The sequence below is a fragment of the Buteo buteo genome, chromosome 5, assembly GCF_964188355.1.
Source record: "Buteo buteo chromosome 5, bButBut1.hap1.1, whole genome shotgun sequence".
NCBI classification, from domain to species: Eukaryota; Metazoa; Chordata; class Aves; order Accipitriformes; family Accipitridae; genus Buteo; species Buteo buteo.
The window spans coordinates 17,900,182-17,919,470 of NC_134175.1; the positions used below are offsets into that span (position 1 = coordinate 17,900,182).

Genomic DNA, 19,289 nt, shown 5'->3' on the forward strand with positions numbered 1-19,289 from the left:
CCAGGAGTGAAATACCACCCAGCAAATTATTTCATTCACAACATGCTGAAATGCACAGAATTTTTCTAATTGTTCCACTTACCCACCAAAACCAAAAAGCACAAAAATAAGCACACAGAGAGTTTGCAAATAGGTATTAGTGTAAACAGAAAAGATAAATGAGGCAAAGCGGAGGACAGAGAAGAACAGTATGATTCTCGGTAAAAGTACGCAGCACCAATTTTTGATGTATATCTCTTCTGTCACACATACAGTGAGATCAGGATGAACTGAATTCTTAAAGTGATGGAAATAGGCCTTGACTTTAGCAAAGTAGTGAGTAGATTTTTACATTTCAGCAAAAGAAGGCCAGTGGAACTACTCGCATATATATTATCATCAAATTGACTGCGATGGTTTGTAAAGCCCCAAAGGAGTCCCGTTGTGCTAGCTGCAGTATGAACACAGAGTAAAATACCAGCAGCTCCACAGTGACCTGAAAAGTGAACTGGGCAAATGAACAAAAATGGAAACAAAGGCAGAGGAGGCCATCCTAGATAAAAAGAAATGTTGGCACCTGTACTGGGAACTTAGTAGAATTTAGGTTCTGCCTTAAGAGTGGCTGCGAACTTAACTGAGCTTATAAGTCAATAGGTGCCACAGTTCTTGAATTAAATTCTCCTCAGGTCCCTGATAGTTCTACTTCTCTCCATGTTGAGTTTGTGCTAAGCAATATGGTAATACTTATTAGCATGTGGGTTTAAATTCTGTTTAAATTCCTCCTTAGGATGATATAAACAGACCATTCTCAGCTCAAGAAACTCAGATATTCTTAGATACTAGCTAGTAGCCATTGCGTGGCTTTTAATATAGTTATGCAGCTTCAGATCTTAGCCTGCTTGAGCCTGGCTTGCTTGGGCAGAACATCCGTATGTGCTCATGAAGAAAAGTTTTGTACCTGGCCTGTGGACGTTCCCAAGGCCAGGCACATGTATGCTAAGCCTTCAACTTCTAAACTCCCAAGTCTTGTACCGAGTCCAGCTTGAAATCATTAAATAGGTCGGTGACAAAGCTAGGAGTTCCTGAACTTCCTTCTAGTACATGTTCACTGAGTACACTTACTTCTTCTGCTAAAACAATTTGCATCTATAAAAGGCTGTCAGCCTAAGACACTAATACATAACATTATTATAGGGCAAAAAAAAAAATCTCTGTAATATTATTTATATAAATAATGGCATAACTAAATCAAAATCTACTCTTTCAGTGGCACCAATGCAAACTAATTCAGTAGTGCACTGGCACATCTGAAATCTACACTGAATTCACTACTGCTTTCACTAAAATTCAAACCCATTGCTTTTTTCACCTCCTGCATTTTGATCATTATTTGGCTAGTGTAAAAACTACCATCACACTCTACTGTTCCATTCCCACACTATTTCTTTAATTGTGGTTGCTTAGGTAAATGGTTGTAATTCAATGGTCAACTGAAGACAATTCCAATCAAAATTCAACCTATGTCTGCTCCCACTTCCAGTTTCTTTGGCAGGGATCTGACCACAGTTATGTAATAACAGGGACTGTAAAAGCAGCGTTATTGTTAACTTTATGTAATTGCAGGTTTTTCAGTGATGTACAAGAGTTACATTCCCATTGGCTTCTGCCAATTCTCCCTGGCACCCACTTGACAGTCCTCTTCATGTTTTTTGAGATCTTGCTCCTGAAAGTAGAAACAGTGTCTTCTCCCTTGTTATCTAATTTGCAGTTTAATATTGTTGCTTAAATGTCTACTAAAGCAGGTCATGCTTAGTAAAGTGTGAAAATTTTATCTGGCAAGCAAGCTGCTTAAGCAAATGAGGGTTCACAAAGCCTAAACACATGCATCTCATCTAATGTCTTTATCCCTGGCTTGTCTTTTCTGAATTGACATATTTTTTTGTTGTCCGAAAGGAAAGCAACTCCTTTAAGGTATTTTCACATCACAGGCAAGATGTGTAGTTGCATTTAATCTTTATTATTCCTACATGGTTTTCAAATAAATTTACTGATGGTACTGAGGCAAGAAAAACACAAGAGAAACGCCTTCAGTCAGCTCACGAAAAATACAGGAATGTCAAAGGTAAACATATTTGTAAACTGCAAAGAGAATGGACTCAGATTCTGCCCAAACCAACCTCACAGAGGCGATTATTATGCCTCCAGTAAAATCAAAGGACATTCTTAGTGTTGCCTTGAATGGGGAGAACACTTGACAGTTTGGGGCTGATCCAGTACATTTGAAATCAGTAGGAGTCTTGTCATGGTTTTCAATGTGACTTTGTAGAGGCTACTGCTGGGAAGGAGAAAATGATCTTACATCCTAAAATGAGGTCATTTCATGGAAGATGGTACAGTCTTATAATTTTACACAATTTTTTTTACTGTTGTTATTTAAGCAAGCACTAATACAAATTATATTTCAGCTTTAAAGAGCTTTACTTAAGTGATATATCTGTGAAGAGACACCTGGACAAAGGAAGTAACAATCCACAAGGCAATGCAGAATAGCATACATATTCTGGGTGAAATACAGCACCACTGAAGTGAGCAAAAAAACCCTATGCCTTTCTGTGAAAACAGGATTTCACCTTCTGTGTAAATTAGAGAGAAGAAAATTTAGAAAGGCTTTAGAAATGGTTTTAAGTTTACAGATTAGAGCACTCATTAAAGTGTCTTTACATGAACATATATAGCAGACCTGACTAACAGGACATTATCAGTAATAATTCACACCCCATGGGCCATGGATCTTAATAATTTCACAGGGACTGCCTCTGGCTTCCCATGCAGAGGGCCTCAGGTGTGTCATAATAGCAACACAATCTTCAAAATATAAGTTCACCAGCTAATTTCATTGTGAATGAAAATGGGAGTCACAAGAACCACAGGATTTATGCAATGGTCTTCAGAGAGAATTCGCTATGCACAGAATGCCCTCTGCAAGTATTCATTAACAGTTTAACAGAAGAGGAAGTTCATGTAGATCAGAAAGTGCAATTATTTCCAAAAAGTTACTCAATGTTTTCATTCTTAATGAATTTCCTTGGATGAACTGAAAAGCTGTAAGAAAAGTCAGCAGACATGCATACAATACTTTTGCCAGATGAGCTTGAAGCTTCTGCTACAGTAAAAGAGATGACTGTAGTATATAGCCAGCAGCTAATTCTGGTCACATATAGAATGCCTCTACACAGCAGCATTTTCTACATTATGCATTCATAGATATTAATTATCTGGATAGTTGTGTAAGTAGGTACATATTAGTATTTTCTTTTATTATGCACCTATTTCTATTTAGCAATAATCTACCAACCGACTTTCATAGGTTAAATTCAGTCCTAGAATAACTGAAGTACAACACTGATTTTTATACAGTGGGGTCTTGAGCAAGTTACCTAGAATTTAATGTCTTCAGTAGTAAACATTTGGCTAACAGAGCTGGCATTAACTTCAAGTGTAAGACAGAACACTGTGCTCTGAGTTCATGAGGACTAATAAAGCAGAGGAGTTGCAATACCCGCGTGGCCAAAGCACACATTGCTAGATTAGTATCAGAACAGGGGCAGTCACACTTACTCGCAGAACTATTTCCACTGGTTCTTTTCCAAGGGCCTGCTCTAGTTTCTCTCCATCCTGCGTTCCCACCCGCAGTCAGTCATGACATTCAAGAACCCTTGTTCTGAACCTCAGCGAGGTCCAGTCTGGTAGCTGTTCGGCTACCTTAGCACAGTGACACAATGATGCTTGTAATAGGGTCAACCTGGTAAATGGCCTGGGCAGTGAGAAAGCACTCTCAGCTAAAGGAATAATTTTAAAGTGGCCCTCCAGTACTCCAGGTAACATTTAGTCCTCTCCTTGTCACTAGCATTTAAGTGGGATGATAATCAATATTGCTAAACCAGAGTTTCTCAAAGGACCAGGGGTACAGCTCCTTAATTAGGCCAGGACTTATGTATCTGATGCATCTAAGGCACCAAGTGTGTTAAGTGAGAGTCCTGCGAATGACAGTGTCCTCTACATGTTAGCTGTAGGCTTTTTCCAACTTTGGAAGTCCCTGAAGAACAGCCAGAAAACAAATATGAAAAACAAATTATTATCTGAAAAATGCCTACCAGCAGAGCAGCACAAATAGGTCCATGGATGATGTACAGCAGATGAGTATCAGAGCTGATCCAACAACTAGAGAAAACAAACAGGAAAAGAAAAAAACATTTGGCATTTTATTATCTGTTGTATTCCTTTTTTTTCTCCCTTAAAGAAAACATAACAGTTTTGCAAAGCAAGCTGAGATGTCACTTACTTGTCATTATAATATAAACTTCTAGCAACGGCATGTATGCAGGCAGGGATCAGTGGAAAACCTGCAAAGAAAAAAGTGTTTTCTTCATATATAAACCTGGCTAATAACTAAGTAAACTTGCGTCTCTTGCAGGAATCTTCTGTATTTTCACCTCATACAAACTATATACCTGCAGAGCAAATAAAGTAACAGGGACCAATTCCGTTTCTATTTTCTCAGATTTCTTTCCGAGGGGCGTATGGAACCTTATTCCCACTGTCTTGCCAGGAACTTCATACCAACACATAGAAAGAAAAGGCAAATCAAATTATAACTTTTTAGAATGCAACAATCAATCTTCATTAACACAGATGTTTATCAGCCTGCAAGCTGCAATAAGGCTAAACAGGTAGGTAATATTAAAAAGGTAATTGTATACGTGACCATAGCTTTAACAGTATGATTAACAATGTTGATCATGTCCTCACTCATACTTGCTGGGTATTCAGAAAACAAGGTCACCTGCAAAACAAATTTGAAAACAGACTCTGGAAACCAGGCCAAATTCAAAATTTAAGAAGAATAGGGAAATTAGTTATCTGGTAGTACCTAATTTTCAGAAACTGCTGAGCACCTATGATCTTTTAACCACATCTCAGCTGTGTCTGTAGCTGGACAGCTAGTGACCCAGGTACCAAGTCATGTTATAGCTGAATGTGCCAATACTCTGAAGCTGAGGAGAAAGCCCTCACTTGCACTTTGTGAACATGGTGTTGTACATTATCTGAAATGACCAGGTTTAGCTTGTTAGTTTTGATACTGATATTACCTGAGACCTTCAGCTATAGCTATTCTGTATTTGCTTAGTGAACAATACAGGTCAAATGGAACCGCTGGAAAAATAAATCCTTGGCCGTCTCTAACTCAGTTCTGACCCTCCACCCTAGACATGGCGAGACTTCTCTGAAAACAAACATTCATTCCTGAATAAACATCTTCGAGATGAGGAACAATGAATAATTACTTCTTAATGTCTTTTTTATAATAGGAGACTATTTTCTCTATACAAAGGAGGAGTCACTTCCTGACTCCAGAAATGCATAATCTCTCTTTCAGCAGACAGAGGTACATACAACTTCCTACGTTAACGTTTCTAAGCCTGTTAAAACACTACAGACAAAGAAGAGGGGCGTGTCATCGTTGTTCAAAGCTACCAGCTCAGAGAAGCAAAGGTACAGATGTTTGAATTCTCATGAAAAGGAGGAAGAGATTGAGTTGGCCTGAAAATACAGAACGTGAAATTGCATACCCCAGCCAAGAAGGTAATACCACATCAAGTGTTGTTTCTCAGCAAAAACAGCCACCACAATGAGAGTATGCAGGTAAATGCCTTCACACAGCATCCAAAAGTAGTTGCAACCCATTAGGTACAGGTAGATGAACTGTGACACTTTGCAACTAACCTGGAGAAAAAAGCAGAGGACAATATAAATTTTTAAGTTACAAAAATCTCAGAGCTTTATTTGCAAAAGGAAAAAAAAATACTACTCAAGTCAAACATTAATGTTTATTCTGTTTTTCACTACAATCACCTTTTTTTTTTTTTAATAGCATTTTCATGGAATTACTATTCCATACTTTATGGTGATAAAAAAGATGGTAACCGAGTCTGTATTTTAATTATTCAAACATGAGGACCTCGAGATCCTCAAGCATGATGGCAGAAAGCTGTAATGATATTTTCCCTTACTGCCAACATTGCCACATTTGACCATTCCAAACAATAGGGAATCCTTAAATTATCTGATGATAACTGCACAAGAAAATGTACTGTGATGAGGGTAAGCCCCTCTCAGTTTTACCAATCACAACATACAACTACTCCAGAAAATGATTTATGTTTTTAAAATGCTTACAATACTTCCAATTTTAACCTAGCCATAACTGCACGTAGGGCCTGTTGAGAGCTTGCATAGTAGGTTCTGGAAGGAAGCTCTCTTGTTGGCATATATTTATATTTAGCTTCATTCAAAAGTTATTCTTCAGTTGAAATGTTATAACTTATTGTGAAGACTAAAATGTGAGGTTGTGAAAAAGGAGCAATAGTTAACTTGCAGATTAGGACACAGTAGATCCTTTTTTTTTTTTTTTTCTCCTTCTAAAACTGCTGTGTTTGATGGATCTATTTCTGGCACTTAGCTTAAAACAAACCAAAAATCAATATTGTTTTACCATGTTCTGCTACCTAACTCACTTGATGATGATTATTAGCAGCTATCTCAAGCCTGTTTTCCAGCACTTTGATGAGCTTTTACAGGAGAAAGAGAATTTATCTTTTTACTTGATTCAGCTTCTGGAGTTTTGCCCCAACTTTCACAGAATTTAAATTTATCTTCCAGGTCTACATAAAAATAAAGCCATCGTTTTGTTTGTTTATGTATTTCATTTTCAGGCTATTCCGTTGCTATAACTCTGAGTCTTTTGGGAGAGGCTACTGATTCACACTTAGCCCAGTAATATCAGGAAAAGAGAGAGGGAAAAATCAGACCTGAATGGATGGCTTTTTTTATTTTGCTTTTTACTTTTAGAATATAAGGGTCAGCTTTAGATACTTTCAGGGCGAGAAAAAAAAAAAATTTCTTCTCATTTCAACTGAAGATGGCAAAGTTAAAGCCATAGGAAATTTTCTGGCATCCAAAATACACTCCAAAGCTTTATTTACTGCCTTTCATTAGTGAATTCAACTGTCATAACCTCACTGACATCATCTAAAATAGGCTACTTTCTTGCAGTTGTTTCAGTGCAAAAGCGATTTGTACAAATTCAGAAGAGCAGTTCCGTATGCTCTGTCTCTTAGAGTGTTTTTACTATTTTGAAACCTCAAATGTGAAATGCCTAAATCATTGTTAGACATCTGTTGTACTACGTAACATGGATACATCATTACTGAACATTTTAACCTAGCTATATACAACATTTCATCAACTATTCATGTCTCATTTATCTCTTCTGTGTTGCTGAAGCTTTTCACGTACAAATCAACAAGGCTGCCAAATATACTTTCACTTACTGGATTAGTTGCAACTAACTCCTGATTGTTGGCAACTGCAGTCAGTGAAATTATTGTTACAACAGAGTTGCAAACAAAAGAGAAAAATAGATTTTTATGCAGGGTAATCCTTTGGCAACTCAAGCTCCTAGAAAAGAGAAACAAGAACAAATGAATACACAGGGGGACAACTGTGTGTACTTGGGGACAATTTTGAAATACTAGAGCTCTTTATTTTATTAAGAGGTCTTTCATCAATGCTTTCTTCAGCTCCAGTCCAAATTTAATAGAACGATGTGAAAGGTAACACCTTCCCTTAAATGCCAACAGGAGGCAAAGCAAATACATTCAGTTTCAATATGTTTACAGTGAAGGACCTGCTTTGTAGTGGCTATCTAAAAAAGATTTGAATAGCAATAATGTAACATGTTTCAGAAGATCTATACCTTTATTTTATTGGTACCTGAAGAATTTCCCAATTAACTATCACAGCTGAACTTGAAGAAGCTGTCTTACCCTATGTTTCCATTTACCCAAACCTGTAAAGATTTTTTGAGGATAATTCCTTTACTCACATTCTTGTCATCTTTCTCCCTTAATCCTATAGCTAGAGAAACACCCAAATAAGTAAAATAACACAAATCTTATTTTGACTTCTGTATATAACTAAGTTATAAACAGTATATACAATACAATTATAAAATGCAATATATAACTGCATTTAATTGTGTTAATTTTCAAGGTCTGCTTTTAATCTTGCAATAAAATTAAAGAGAAAAATATCTTTGGAAGGGCTTGCTTTATTTTAAACAGAGGTTCAATAATATTAAATAACACTACAAGTTGAACATAGTTGCAGCAAATTTCTATTTGTCTGTCATTCTAAAGAAAGCAGGTCTAACTTAGTGCCATTCCATCCAAGAGGCAGGAGTGCTTCTCATTCAAGTTTTTCCAAAGAAATTCAGCTTTGGAGACAAACACAAAAGAAGACAGAAAGCCTGTATGGATATATAAACAATTCAGATCATTGAGATATTAAGGCTTAATGCTCCAAATTCCCAGAAGAGCAAGTAACATCCATTTTGCTACGAAAGCAGATGACGGGTTTACAAAGTTGGGTAAAAATGATCCTTTCAGATTTAAGTTACGGGGTGTGCAGCACACACAAGCAAAGTGACTCGATCAGTCATATGGCACGTAAGTACCTGCAGTCAGGAACACAGCCCAGTTTTGCAGGGTTAGCTTTGCTCAAAGAAACCTCTCCCACATGCACAGAGAAGTGATAAAGACTGTGGTACTGTGGTCACTCTCAGGAAATGCTCTTTGGTTGCTTCAGAGAAAGCATCTACTGGAGCCTCAGCTGTAAAGAGTCTGTGCTTTATAACCACACCTACCTACCTCCATTTAATAGCCAGCAGTTGATTGACAAAATTAAATGACTAACCGGAGGAAGAAAATCTATCACTTACACATGCAACTGCTGTTCACTGTTAGAGAAATCAGAAATATATTGACAAGGTCAGCAGGGGACAAGTCTAAATTGTCACACTGGGGGGGGGGGGGGAAAAAAGTTTTCTAGCCTTCTCAAATAGCACACCTGGAAAGAAAGATGAAGTATGGACATTGTGATTAATTTTTAATTTGGGAGGGCAAGACGGAGAACTTCATATTTTAACTGAAAAATGCAGCTATGGAATAGTCACAAAAGCTGGGGGAGTATACTGAAATCCATTGAGAAATGTGACAGATGAAGCAAGAAACAAAATGACCCCACTGAACAAGAGAGACAGTCAAAAAAGAGTGGCTAGAGGTGACTGTGCTTCTTGGTTGCATTCTTTGCAACTGTCACAAGAAGAGCGTATGAAGCACCCCACAGATACATGGAGTAAGTTAACAGGTTCAGATATGCACAGTGCAATACCATGAATCAGGTGGAGTTTCTGCAAGTCAAGCCTTGGAGCCCTGAGACATTCTAAGCCTCGTGTCCCTAAACATGGGGGAAGGAAACCACTCTAGAAGCCAGTGCTGTCATGCAGCACAAGGAACTACCCTACATGAACCTCTGGTTTCCAAGGGTTATTTGTCTGAAGAAAATAGAAAAAAAAAAAGTGTCTGAAATACAGAACACAGGTTTGGATATGAATTAAGTGATAAAGCATATTCCATTAGGCTTTTTTAAATTTTATCTTTGTCTTTTGTTTTAATTCCCCCAAATGCATAAAGCTCTGTAATATGCAGTTTTTAATGTTCTTTGAAAATGTTTTGGGTTTTTTTTTTTTTCCTATATGGTTTATATATGAAAAGACAGGCAACTCTAGATTCCAGCTAAGGGCTTTGTGTAAACAAGTCCTGAAGAACTCTGGAATTCTGTCTGCTTATTGTTAAGTTTCAATGCACAGGCAAGGAAAAGCACGTACAGCTAATGGGGCCATCTCTCAGGGTCATCCAGCAGCTGTTCCTGTTGAATATTCAAACACACCCATCCACACCCACCTCCACCCATGCATGAAAGGATTGAAAGGATCACCGGACAAGAAACAAGAAAGCAAGACTGATGACATTTAAAAACGAAGACTGCTTTTGGTAATGAAAGGATTTTTTCCTAAGCCTCCCCACCCTCCTTTCTCTGTTACCCTTCCTAGATTCCTTTTTCTGACTGTTTTTCTTAATGACATAATATCCTTTAACCACTTAATTCTCATAATTATGATCTAAGAACATTTGAATGACCTACCCCTGGACTGAAACATGTGCAGTAAAATAAAAACAGACCTCCTGCTAAATTACCTATTTCCCTTCCTATATTGACTTCTGTATGTCTTGGGCATTAGGGAAAAATCCATTTCTCCAAAAGAAAAAAGGTAACATTTCCAAAAGCCCCCAGATGTGTTTGAGACCTAATTTTTTAAGGTATTCAAATACTGCAAAATTCGACCAGGGAGATCCTCATATGCACCTGAGAGGAATTAGCTGTTCAGCTGAAATTAAGGTAAAGTGACTTAGGAACCTCCTATCTCTCTATCATCTATCATTCAGTTGTTTGCCCACTCTTTAAGTGTAGTGTTGCTATCCTCTGCGAGTGCTGTCAAGTGATTTGACATGATGCTTGATCAACAACTCCTTTATTTCAGGTGGGTATTTTTGTTTGGTTGGTTTGGGTTTTGTTTGGGTTGGGGGGGGGCATCTTTCAAATTATAGCTCCCCTTTCTCTGAATTCACTGTTTTTTTAAGTTTTCTCTTGCCTTGTTTTTCTTTCTTTATGAAAACCATACAACTATTTTAACAAAAGATTTATAAAAAACACATGTACGATCTAGAGTATGTAACAGAATGAGAAAGCAGAGCCACCGCAAGAAGTTACATTTATGTGTCATAGATGAACCTCCAGAGGGGAAGATCAGTGTTCCAAGTTTATAGCCCATTTTATGCTATTAAACCAAGAACTCCAATCCACTTGGGGAACACAAGTCACAAACTGGGCAACTATTTCCAATGAGACAATTTTCTGAAGAAAAACCCCAGAATTTCAAATGAAAAAAATAAAATGCACAAAACCATTTTAATCTTAAAAAAAAATTTCATCCAAAACCCAAGTACTTGATATTTGAAAAGCAGAAGATATTTGAAAAAACCTGTCATTTTTCTTATAGAGAAAAGTACCACCTTTTTAGTCAAACTTAAAGATATTCTAATGGTCAGCAATCCAGCAAATGTCATCTGGAAACTATCAATCGACTACCAGAATAAATTTTTTGGAAACATGACAAATTCAGAGGCACCCCCACACAATAGCAAAAAAAAAGAAGTCCACCTGTTAAAGCTATGAATAATTATACAAGCTTCAGCCGATACATAATACATCCTGGTATTAATCTAGATCCTTAAATATCCTTCTGGTACTAAAAATACTTTAGAGGAACTGTACATCCCAAGAGAACAGCTTGTAGAAGACTTTAGTTAGCTTCCTTTAAATTTTCTAATTTTCTTTTATATCCCAACATAACCACAGTCTAGAAAATGTGGTTTGTGGGTCTGGATTAATTCCATGTGGTTCTCTGAGGAGAGATGATCCTTCTACCAGAGGGAGAAAAAAAAATCCCTGGAGGGTTAGAGAAACATGACATAACGGTAGCAAAGCAGATCACCTGCTTTTGCAGCAAGTGCCACAAGCCGTAATGAAATTGGCTTGGTTTTCGTATTGTAGTAGAGAAAATTCATGCTTTACTGTCTCTGAACTTTTAAAAATCATATCATATTCCAAATCTTTTTATTTTCTCCTGAGAAGTCTATGTCAAAGCATTTGTCCTGCCACATTAGATATTTAGTCTGTTAAACTTTTTGTGACATTTATAGCAATGGTATAGCTCTTCTTAATGCAAAATGAAGCTTCTTATAAGGACTCAGAGCCATTTCACATGTTGATTTTGTGGAGGGAAAATAAAGTTGGAAATGGTAAGCATTGTTTTTACAGGTCATATGCAAATAAATTGATTAAAAACCACAAATGTTTTGGTTTGTCCTCAAGAAAAGAAGTCAGAAAAAGCTGAAAAGTCATCTTGAATATTGGATTTCATAAAGAGAAGCTACAAAGTTGAAACACTCATTTACTGGGGACTTGTGGAAATGTTGTCCCAGAACCTGGGGAAATAATGCATATCTAAACTGGAAACACTATATTCAGGCAGATGTGATTAAAAAGGATAATGTTTTATCAGATATCTGCTACTTCTACCTAATCAAAGTCCAGAGCACGAGAAAAGAAAAATCTGAGCTAGCCCCACAGTTGCTAGTGTATGTGCTATTCATACTTAAAGGAAAAAATATTTTAGGAAAAAATAAAAGATGGAGTGAGACAGTAGGGTATAGTGGTAAGAAATAGGTAAGATCATAGAGCAGATCTATGTTATCCAATGAAAAACGATGCAGAAATGATTAAACTAGTGCCAGTTAACAAGGAAAGCCTACGCTGTGCAGTGCAGCATTTGGCACAGATAACAACTTGTCTCTCTTAGCTCTGCTTATTACTCATGGTTTCACCTTTCTACTAAGCCTTAACAACTTCTTAAAAAAAAATGTATATCTTTCTTGGGAAAGAAAAGTACTTTCACAAAATGTGAAATAATAAGACGACTAATTTTAAAAGACCTGTGCATTATATTACAAGTTGTTGTGACACTGGCAATACACTGCTCAAACTTTCTCTCAAGAAGGTTACATCATAACTGTTAGTCAGTGGATATGACATAACTGTCATAGACATAATTAGGTGGGTAAATTAAAAAAAGGATTATTTTTATTATTCCCACTCCTACTATAGCTCCTAGCCTTACTTTCTTTACAATTTATCATATTTTGTGGGTACCTACTTTGGAATGTTACTGTGCCTACCACATGTCAACAGTATTTTGGTTTTCATTTGCTCTTTGGTTGATGCCTGGCATATGCACACTGTAACTTATTATTAAAAAAAAAACAAAACAAAAAACCCCACAAACCCCAAACAAACAAAACTTTCCCATTTCCTATTTTCAATATATTCTACAGGGGTTTTTTGGAAGATTTGGGATTTTATGTTTCTAAGAAAAGAAACCTAAAATTTTATTACAGTATAATGTTCAAAGCCAAACCGATATAGTGACTTTCTTCACCTTCTTGCTCCATCTAATTTCATTGGGATGGCTGGTCTTTCAAAGTATTGGAACTAGGATTGTTGCAGCCACTGATATTTGGTAAAGGATTTTAAATATACTTACTTAAAATAAAAGAATATGCCAAGAGAAATCAGAAGTGATGCAATTGAAAGACCATGTCCAATGATGGCCAAGTAATACAAATTCAGAGCAGTCTGCAATACAAGAACAAAACCAAGCACCTGTGATGCATACAGAACTATTGTTGATAAAGCACATACTTATACATCTCTTCTGCATATACAATGACTATAATAGCATTAATAAAAACATTACAGATAATGATGAATCAAGTCTAGAATCCTGCAAATCAACATCTTACTAAAAACTCTTTCTGTAAGATACCCAACAGATTTGTTGAAATCATCACTAGAACTTACCTCTTCTCAGTTAAAACATTGGGTTTCTAATATATACTGCTATGTTTTTTCTGAGCATTTACATAAATCTGGCTATTTATGCTACTGCACTGGGTAGATTCCTGTCTGAGGCTTGATTCATCTATTAACACAACTCTTAAGTAAAACATGTACTTCCTATATGAATTTATGTATTTTTTCCTCATAGGTTTTTTTCTTACCATTTAAGGATACTTCCTTCAAAGCAAGCTGTGATTATGATATTGGAAATTTAGTTTTCATTTGGCTTTTAAGGAAGGGCATGAAAAAATTAACAATGACTCAAAAATAGTGAAGACTAAACAGTCTTGTTAAATAAGCCTACAACCAAATTACAGAATTATGAAAAGCTGGGTAGATATAAAAGGTAAAAATGAGGAACTAGTAAATTAATATTTGGAATATATACATGTTATCATTAATTCTTTGAATTAATAAATATATTAAATTCCACTAGTAACAAACCCCTGCTTTCAGTCATGGAATCTGCCACACAAAATTCCGCTTGTTGCATTAAATGTAAGATTATCATTTTGCACATATGGAAATGAAGATTTTCAGGTTGAACCTTAGACTATCACAATAAAGCATAACTATCTGGATTCTACAGGAAGAATTAGAGCATACATACAAATGCTCATGTACTCCAAACTGTATGTATCCTCTGAACTTATTCTGATTTAAGATAGACTAACTGCAGCTTACTACATATATTGACTTTTGAAATAATATAAAAAGATTCCAGGTAAAGCTTTAGGAAGGTTGTAAGATGAAACAAGGGTACCTCTTTGTACATGCTATAATTTTTCAAATTATCATTATTTTTAATAATATGATAACTTAAAAAAAAAAGCAATGCAATAGGTTTAAGTGAAACTTTCATAAAAATTTGGAAGCGAGAAAAAACAAGGGTCACCCCTGAAACGCTAAAGCTTGGCTACATATACATAATGACAGCCTTTCTATGACAGGTCCATATCTGATATCACCACCTCATTCAATGACCAATTTAGGCTAAGGTGCATGTTAAGGATTTAGAAGATTTCCACAAAATTTAGAACTGACACAAAACAGTGGTACAGCAGGGACTGCTGATGAGGGCAATAACAATAAGAATTGAACAATGGACAACAGTCACATTTATTGTGCATTATCTAACCTGCCTTCTGAGCAAAGTGAAAAGATAATGTTGTTTAATATAACAAGACATAGAACTGTAGCAAGCAGTAAGGCTTTCTTCAGAGCTATTATTCCACTTAAACAATAGCTTCTGATGCATGACAGAGTTGATATATGCTGGCAAAGCAGCCTGAGGGAAACTAGCTCATTATTCATAAAGAAGGACCTGCATGGACCTGCTCCTGTCTGAATAATATTCTCTCAGTTTCCAGCCAAATATTAGCAAGAATCAACGAATTATAGCATTTCTGCTAGTAGAATTAAACTGCCATTAGCGTATTCAATGTCTCATGATTTGAGAAAAAGCAATACAAAAGTACCTTATTATCATCTATTACCATCTTTTCTCAATATGGTTTCTAGGCAAATACCCTAAAGCGCTCTTGACAGCAATAATGCAGGCAGTTAGGATCTCTACTAGTTGTCAGTATTCTTGACACAGTCTCTTATTATTGAGCTCTTTTCCATGAGGTCCAAATTAATTTACAGTCTATCCTGACCTGCATTTTATATTCCTAGTTCTTGGGCATTTACAGTTTCAATTTACTGCTTCATCCCATGACTGAATGTTTCATAAACATAAAGAATATTAGTGGGCATACAGCTGGGGGTGGGGCAAATATGCAATTATATCCTCACATATCAAAAAGTATCTCAGAAAGAGGGCATTTGGAGATTTACCAGACTTTTTTTTTTTTTTTTAAAATCTGTTAATGGATGGGCAATTTCAAGATAAACTGAAGTCTATAAGAATAGCATCTATACATATACCCACATGGGTATGTGTGTGTGCATAGAGTCTACCTTTCATATATAGAAAACAACTCTCTCAAAGCATTTTGCTGCCTGGCCTGAGATAATTTTGGATGCTTGCAAAATTTCACTTAAGTACACTTGAAGTATAGGTTTTCCATTCATGTGAGCAGCTTTATATCTCAGAAACTGAAAAAAATGGCACTTGGGAGCCAGGACACAAGATATAACACAGGCAAAGGATCACAATGAAAAACAAACCCTATCTAACACTTCTCATCATTTACTTCCCTTTAGCCTCCAAAGATCCCATGGTGAATCCATTCAACTACAGCTTATTTTCTTTTTTACAAAAGTGTAGACATTAGCTCTGCTTTTCACACTGGGGCAAAAAACCCAACCCCAAAACATCCAAACTCTACTTAAAGCTACCTAGAATACGTATTAATCTCAAGTAAAACTTTGGTTGTGCACCTGCTGAAAATCTGTCACTGTAAGTTAATTGGAAGAACCCATGCTCTCAGCACGTCTTTCAGAGATGCGCATACCTCCCACAGTTCTGCTGAACTTGGACCCTACTTCAAAATTACAGAGCAAAATGTAAAGGTCTGCTCTTATAAGGCATGTACTTTGCTTACCAGTAGATGACTGTGGATGACCTAGACAAGTACTAGTACCTACACATTTAAAATACCCATAAACAAAAATAGGATCATATTATTCAAGCAGTTGAAATCATCTGTAAAAGAAAAAGCAGGTGGGCTGGGTTTTTTTGAGTCTGTTTTGCACAATTCATCCTTTTTATTCAACATGCTTTCTTCTTTTTGCATTTTGATGTTGCATTAACTGCCCTACTATTGGAGTTTTGAAACTTGTGAAATTTTTCAGATCAGTTTCTTGACACTGCTAACATGCATTTATTCCTTTCCTACCTTCACTTTTTCATGTGTATAGATATTACACTGGGTATAGTTTGTCCACGTCCTGTTGCTTTCTGGATGTCTAAACCAATTCCCACTTGGATCACAGATCTTTGTAACTTTTTCTGCAGTCAAAGTAGATGGAAAGAAAAACAAAAAAAGAAAAACAAAAGAAAAACACAACAGTCAGCACTGAAGTTCTACTTCCTGATGCCTAGTATTTAATGAAGAAAGATTGGCAAACAAATGACAGCTTTATTAATATTACTAGAGAGACATTGCTTGTTACTATGAATTCTGAGAAACTAGAGACCATTGCTTTTGCTTGGCAAGGGCAACTGATGATTTGTTTTTCTTAAGAAAACAAATAGATATCCCTCCTCCAATCCTGTAAGTATCAAAATGTATCAAACTGTTAGAGAACTACCAGGTGAAGTGACGAGTATATTTAAATGGCTTGTTTAACATCCAAGATCTAAACTGAAGTCTGACATCCTACCTCTGTAAATTAGGATTGGACAGGCAGGAAAACATCAATAGAGAAACTGCTCAAGAACCAAACTGGAAAATTTCTGGGACCACATAATGATTTCTATCTTCAAATAGAAAGAGGCATGAAAGTACACTGGGAAATACCAAAAGCAGCAGAAAGAGACAAGAATGAAAAATATATAACATTTTCCACATGCTCAAAGATGGAAAGTTGAGCCTACAGAAACAGGAAAAGATTCACTTGTAGGAGAAACTCTTTGTCAACTTCAACTGCGAAATTGAGGTAAAAGAATAAGTCATATTTCTGCTTGTGTGTTAGAAAGAAAAGCTCATCCCTAAGAGGAAAAAACTGATCTAACTTCAACTTCTATTTCCTAATCTACAGAATCCCTCAAGGACATATTTCAGAAAAGAAAATAAGTAACTTATGAGTTTTCTGTGTGATAAAGGGAAAATGCAAATAATGGGTTTGGAGTTACAGAAATTCTGGAGGATTAGTGACTTGAGTAGGGCAAACAGGAGGCATCAAGCACCCAAACCCTCATTTTATTAAGAAATACGTTGATGCAGAAGCCCATGCACACTCACCTGATGGGTTGAAATCCTGAAAGTAGTCAGGACAACGCTGTACTGACACAGTTCCGGCAGCAACATCACTCCAGCACAACCAGCCATCCCATGTCCTGTTACAGTAAGGACCTGCAAACAAGTAGAGACCTGGTAATAAAATAACAACCATTCTTTCACAACACTCTTTCAAAAATAAGATGTAAGACTGCATAAAGTAAGTTTCTCACTTGCAGCAATGAGAAAAAAAAGAAAATAGAAAGATAAGATTTAGCAGTAGTTAATTAAAACTCCACTTAATAGAAACAGTTCCTTATATGTACATTTCTTCGAACACATTTTAAAATCCATCATCATTCACCTCGAAATGGTCTGCATCTACAATTTACAAACCTCAGATCTAGAGCACAGTAGGCAAAAAAACCTAAATCAATTCAGACCAAATAATGTACATTAACAAAGAGCCTTAAGCTTGCAAAGACCGTTTTACTGAATGAACTTACATTTTGGATGTATACCAAGCCTATACGTAGGTTTACTAGTTCATTGAAAACACAGTGGTATCGTAAAAGCCATCAGAAAGGCTGGCTGGGAGGCAGCCACAGCTCCTCTGCCTCAAGCAGAGCTAAGCCTGCAGCGGTCATCATGGACAGACAGTTCTCCAAGTGCTCCAGGGAAAGGGAATCCACAGTGTCCCTCAAGAGCCTGTTTCAATGCCTACTGCACTCCCATGAATGTTAACATCTAAAATAAACCTCCCTTGAGAACAAGCTAGGGTTTTATAAACAAATCCTTTCCCAAAAGGCACACAGAATGACTGACCCTCTCTACAAATTTGAAGATGTTTTGAGTATCTTCCTTCAGTTTTCTTTTTAAGACTTAATAATGCCCTGATCTCAAAGGCTGCATTTTTCAAACATCATGTAATTCCTCCTCATCTGAAGATTTTCCAATTTGTTCAGATCCTTCTGAAACTGTGATGACCCAGGCTAGTCGTAAGCTTACACTGTCATACTCATATCCATTTCTGACCTCCAGACATTCAGTTCCTCCAAGGAATCATTTCAGAAAAGAAAAAAACTCATTGTAAAAGAATGCAATTACCTCTTCTTGCCTCAAAAGCCATTCAATGTTTCCAGAAGTTATAAAGTCAGAAACAGTGAATGCTGTGACAGGTAGAGCTACTGAGGTTAGCTCAGAATGAGTTATCAGAAAAAGCATTAATGATACTAACACAACCCTCAAAGTAGGGAAATTGTGTGTATCAAGATACTTTAAATTTTTAAAGGCAGATGTGACCAGGTAGAGAGAGGTATTATAAGAGCATGAAATGTAATAAAGTGGTAAGATTAATCAGTCATCATTTTTTAATCTGGATTACCTATTTAAATTAACATTTTCTTATCAGAAATAAAAGCTTTGTGTTATATAAGAAGTGGTGCTATGGGCAGGTAATATAACATATTACTTTATCTTCATGAATCCCAAAGTGATTTTTCTAAAAACTTGTACAGTTACAGCCTGAAAAATTATTGCTACCAAGACAGGAAATGAATATAACTTAAGGGATTCTGAATTACTGTAATATGTCTGTGGACCATTTGCCTGTGTAAAACCTTATAAGAAAATGATCTCTACCTTCTTTCCTATGAATAGGATCTTGCATAATTTTCTGGTAGCATTCATACTGTGCTGTCATAATTTTATTCCGTGTAACACTCAGTTGAGTGAAGTCCTCCGTCATATTCTGATGCCCTTCAGATGGTATAGCAGTGGCAAAAAACTACGAGGAAAAAGACTTTTTTTAGCAAGTCATGTATAAACTCCAACATAAACTTCTTAAATGTCAATCTTTTTAAATACTATGTTTTAAATATTATTTTACTGAAGGAAAATTATCTTCAAATCTTATTACTGACAATATGATTTTATGTTTTTCTG

At 36.3% G+C, this 19,289-nt stretch overlaps 1 protein-coding gene and 1 long non-coding RNA gene across 4 annotated transcripts in view; one reads left to right on the top strand and one right to left on the bottom strand.

Annotated features, from left to right (window-relative positions):
- Positions 1-5,599, top strand: part of LOC142031094 (uncharacterized) — a 141,832-nt gene extending 136,233 nt beyond the window's left edge. Inside the window, exons 13-14 of one of the 2 annotated variants that reach the window (XR_012650405.1) lie at positions 4,541-4,709; positions 5,417-5,599. This is a non-coding gene — a long non-coding RNA (uncharacterized LOC142031094). The remainder of the gene's footprint in view (positions 1-4,540; positions 4,710-5,416) is intronic. The other variant, XR_012650407.1, reaches the window with a different exon arrangement.
- Positions 1-19,289, bottom strand: part of CALCRL (calcitonin receptor like receptor) — a 69,809-nt gene that overhangs the window by 12,532 nt on the left and 37,988 nt on the right. For both annotated transcript variants that reach the window (XM_075027963.1, XM_075027964.1), the window contains 8 exons: positions 18,987-19,131; positions 17,370-17,480; positions 16,302-16,414; positions 13,103-13,194; positions 7,371-7,497; positions 5,610-5,763; positions 4,322-4,382; positions 4,134-4,200 (listed from right to left, as the gene is read on the bottom strand). In XM_075027963.1, coding sequence (XP_074884064.1) covers positions 4,134-4,200; positions 4,322-4,382; positions 5,610-5,763; positions 7,371-7,497; positions 13,103-13,194; positions 16,302-16,414; positions 17,370-17,480; positions 18,987-19,131 — 870 coding nt within the window. The remainder of the gene's footprint in view (positions 1-4,133; positions 4,201-4,321; positions 4,383-5,609; positions 5,764-7,370; positions 7,498-13,102; positions 13,195-16,301; positions 16,415-17,369; positions 17,481-18,986; positions 19,132-19,289) is intronic.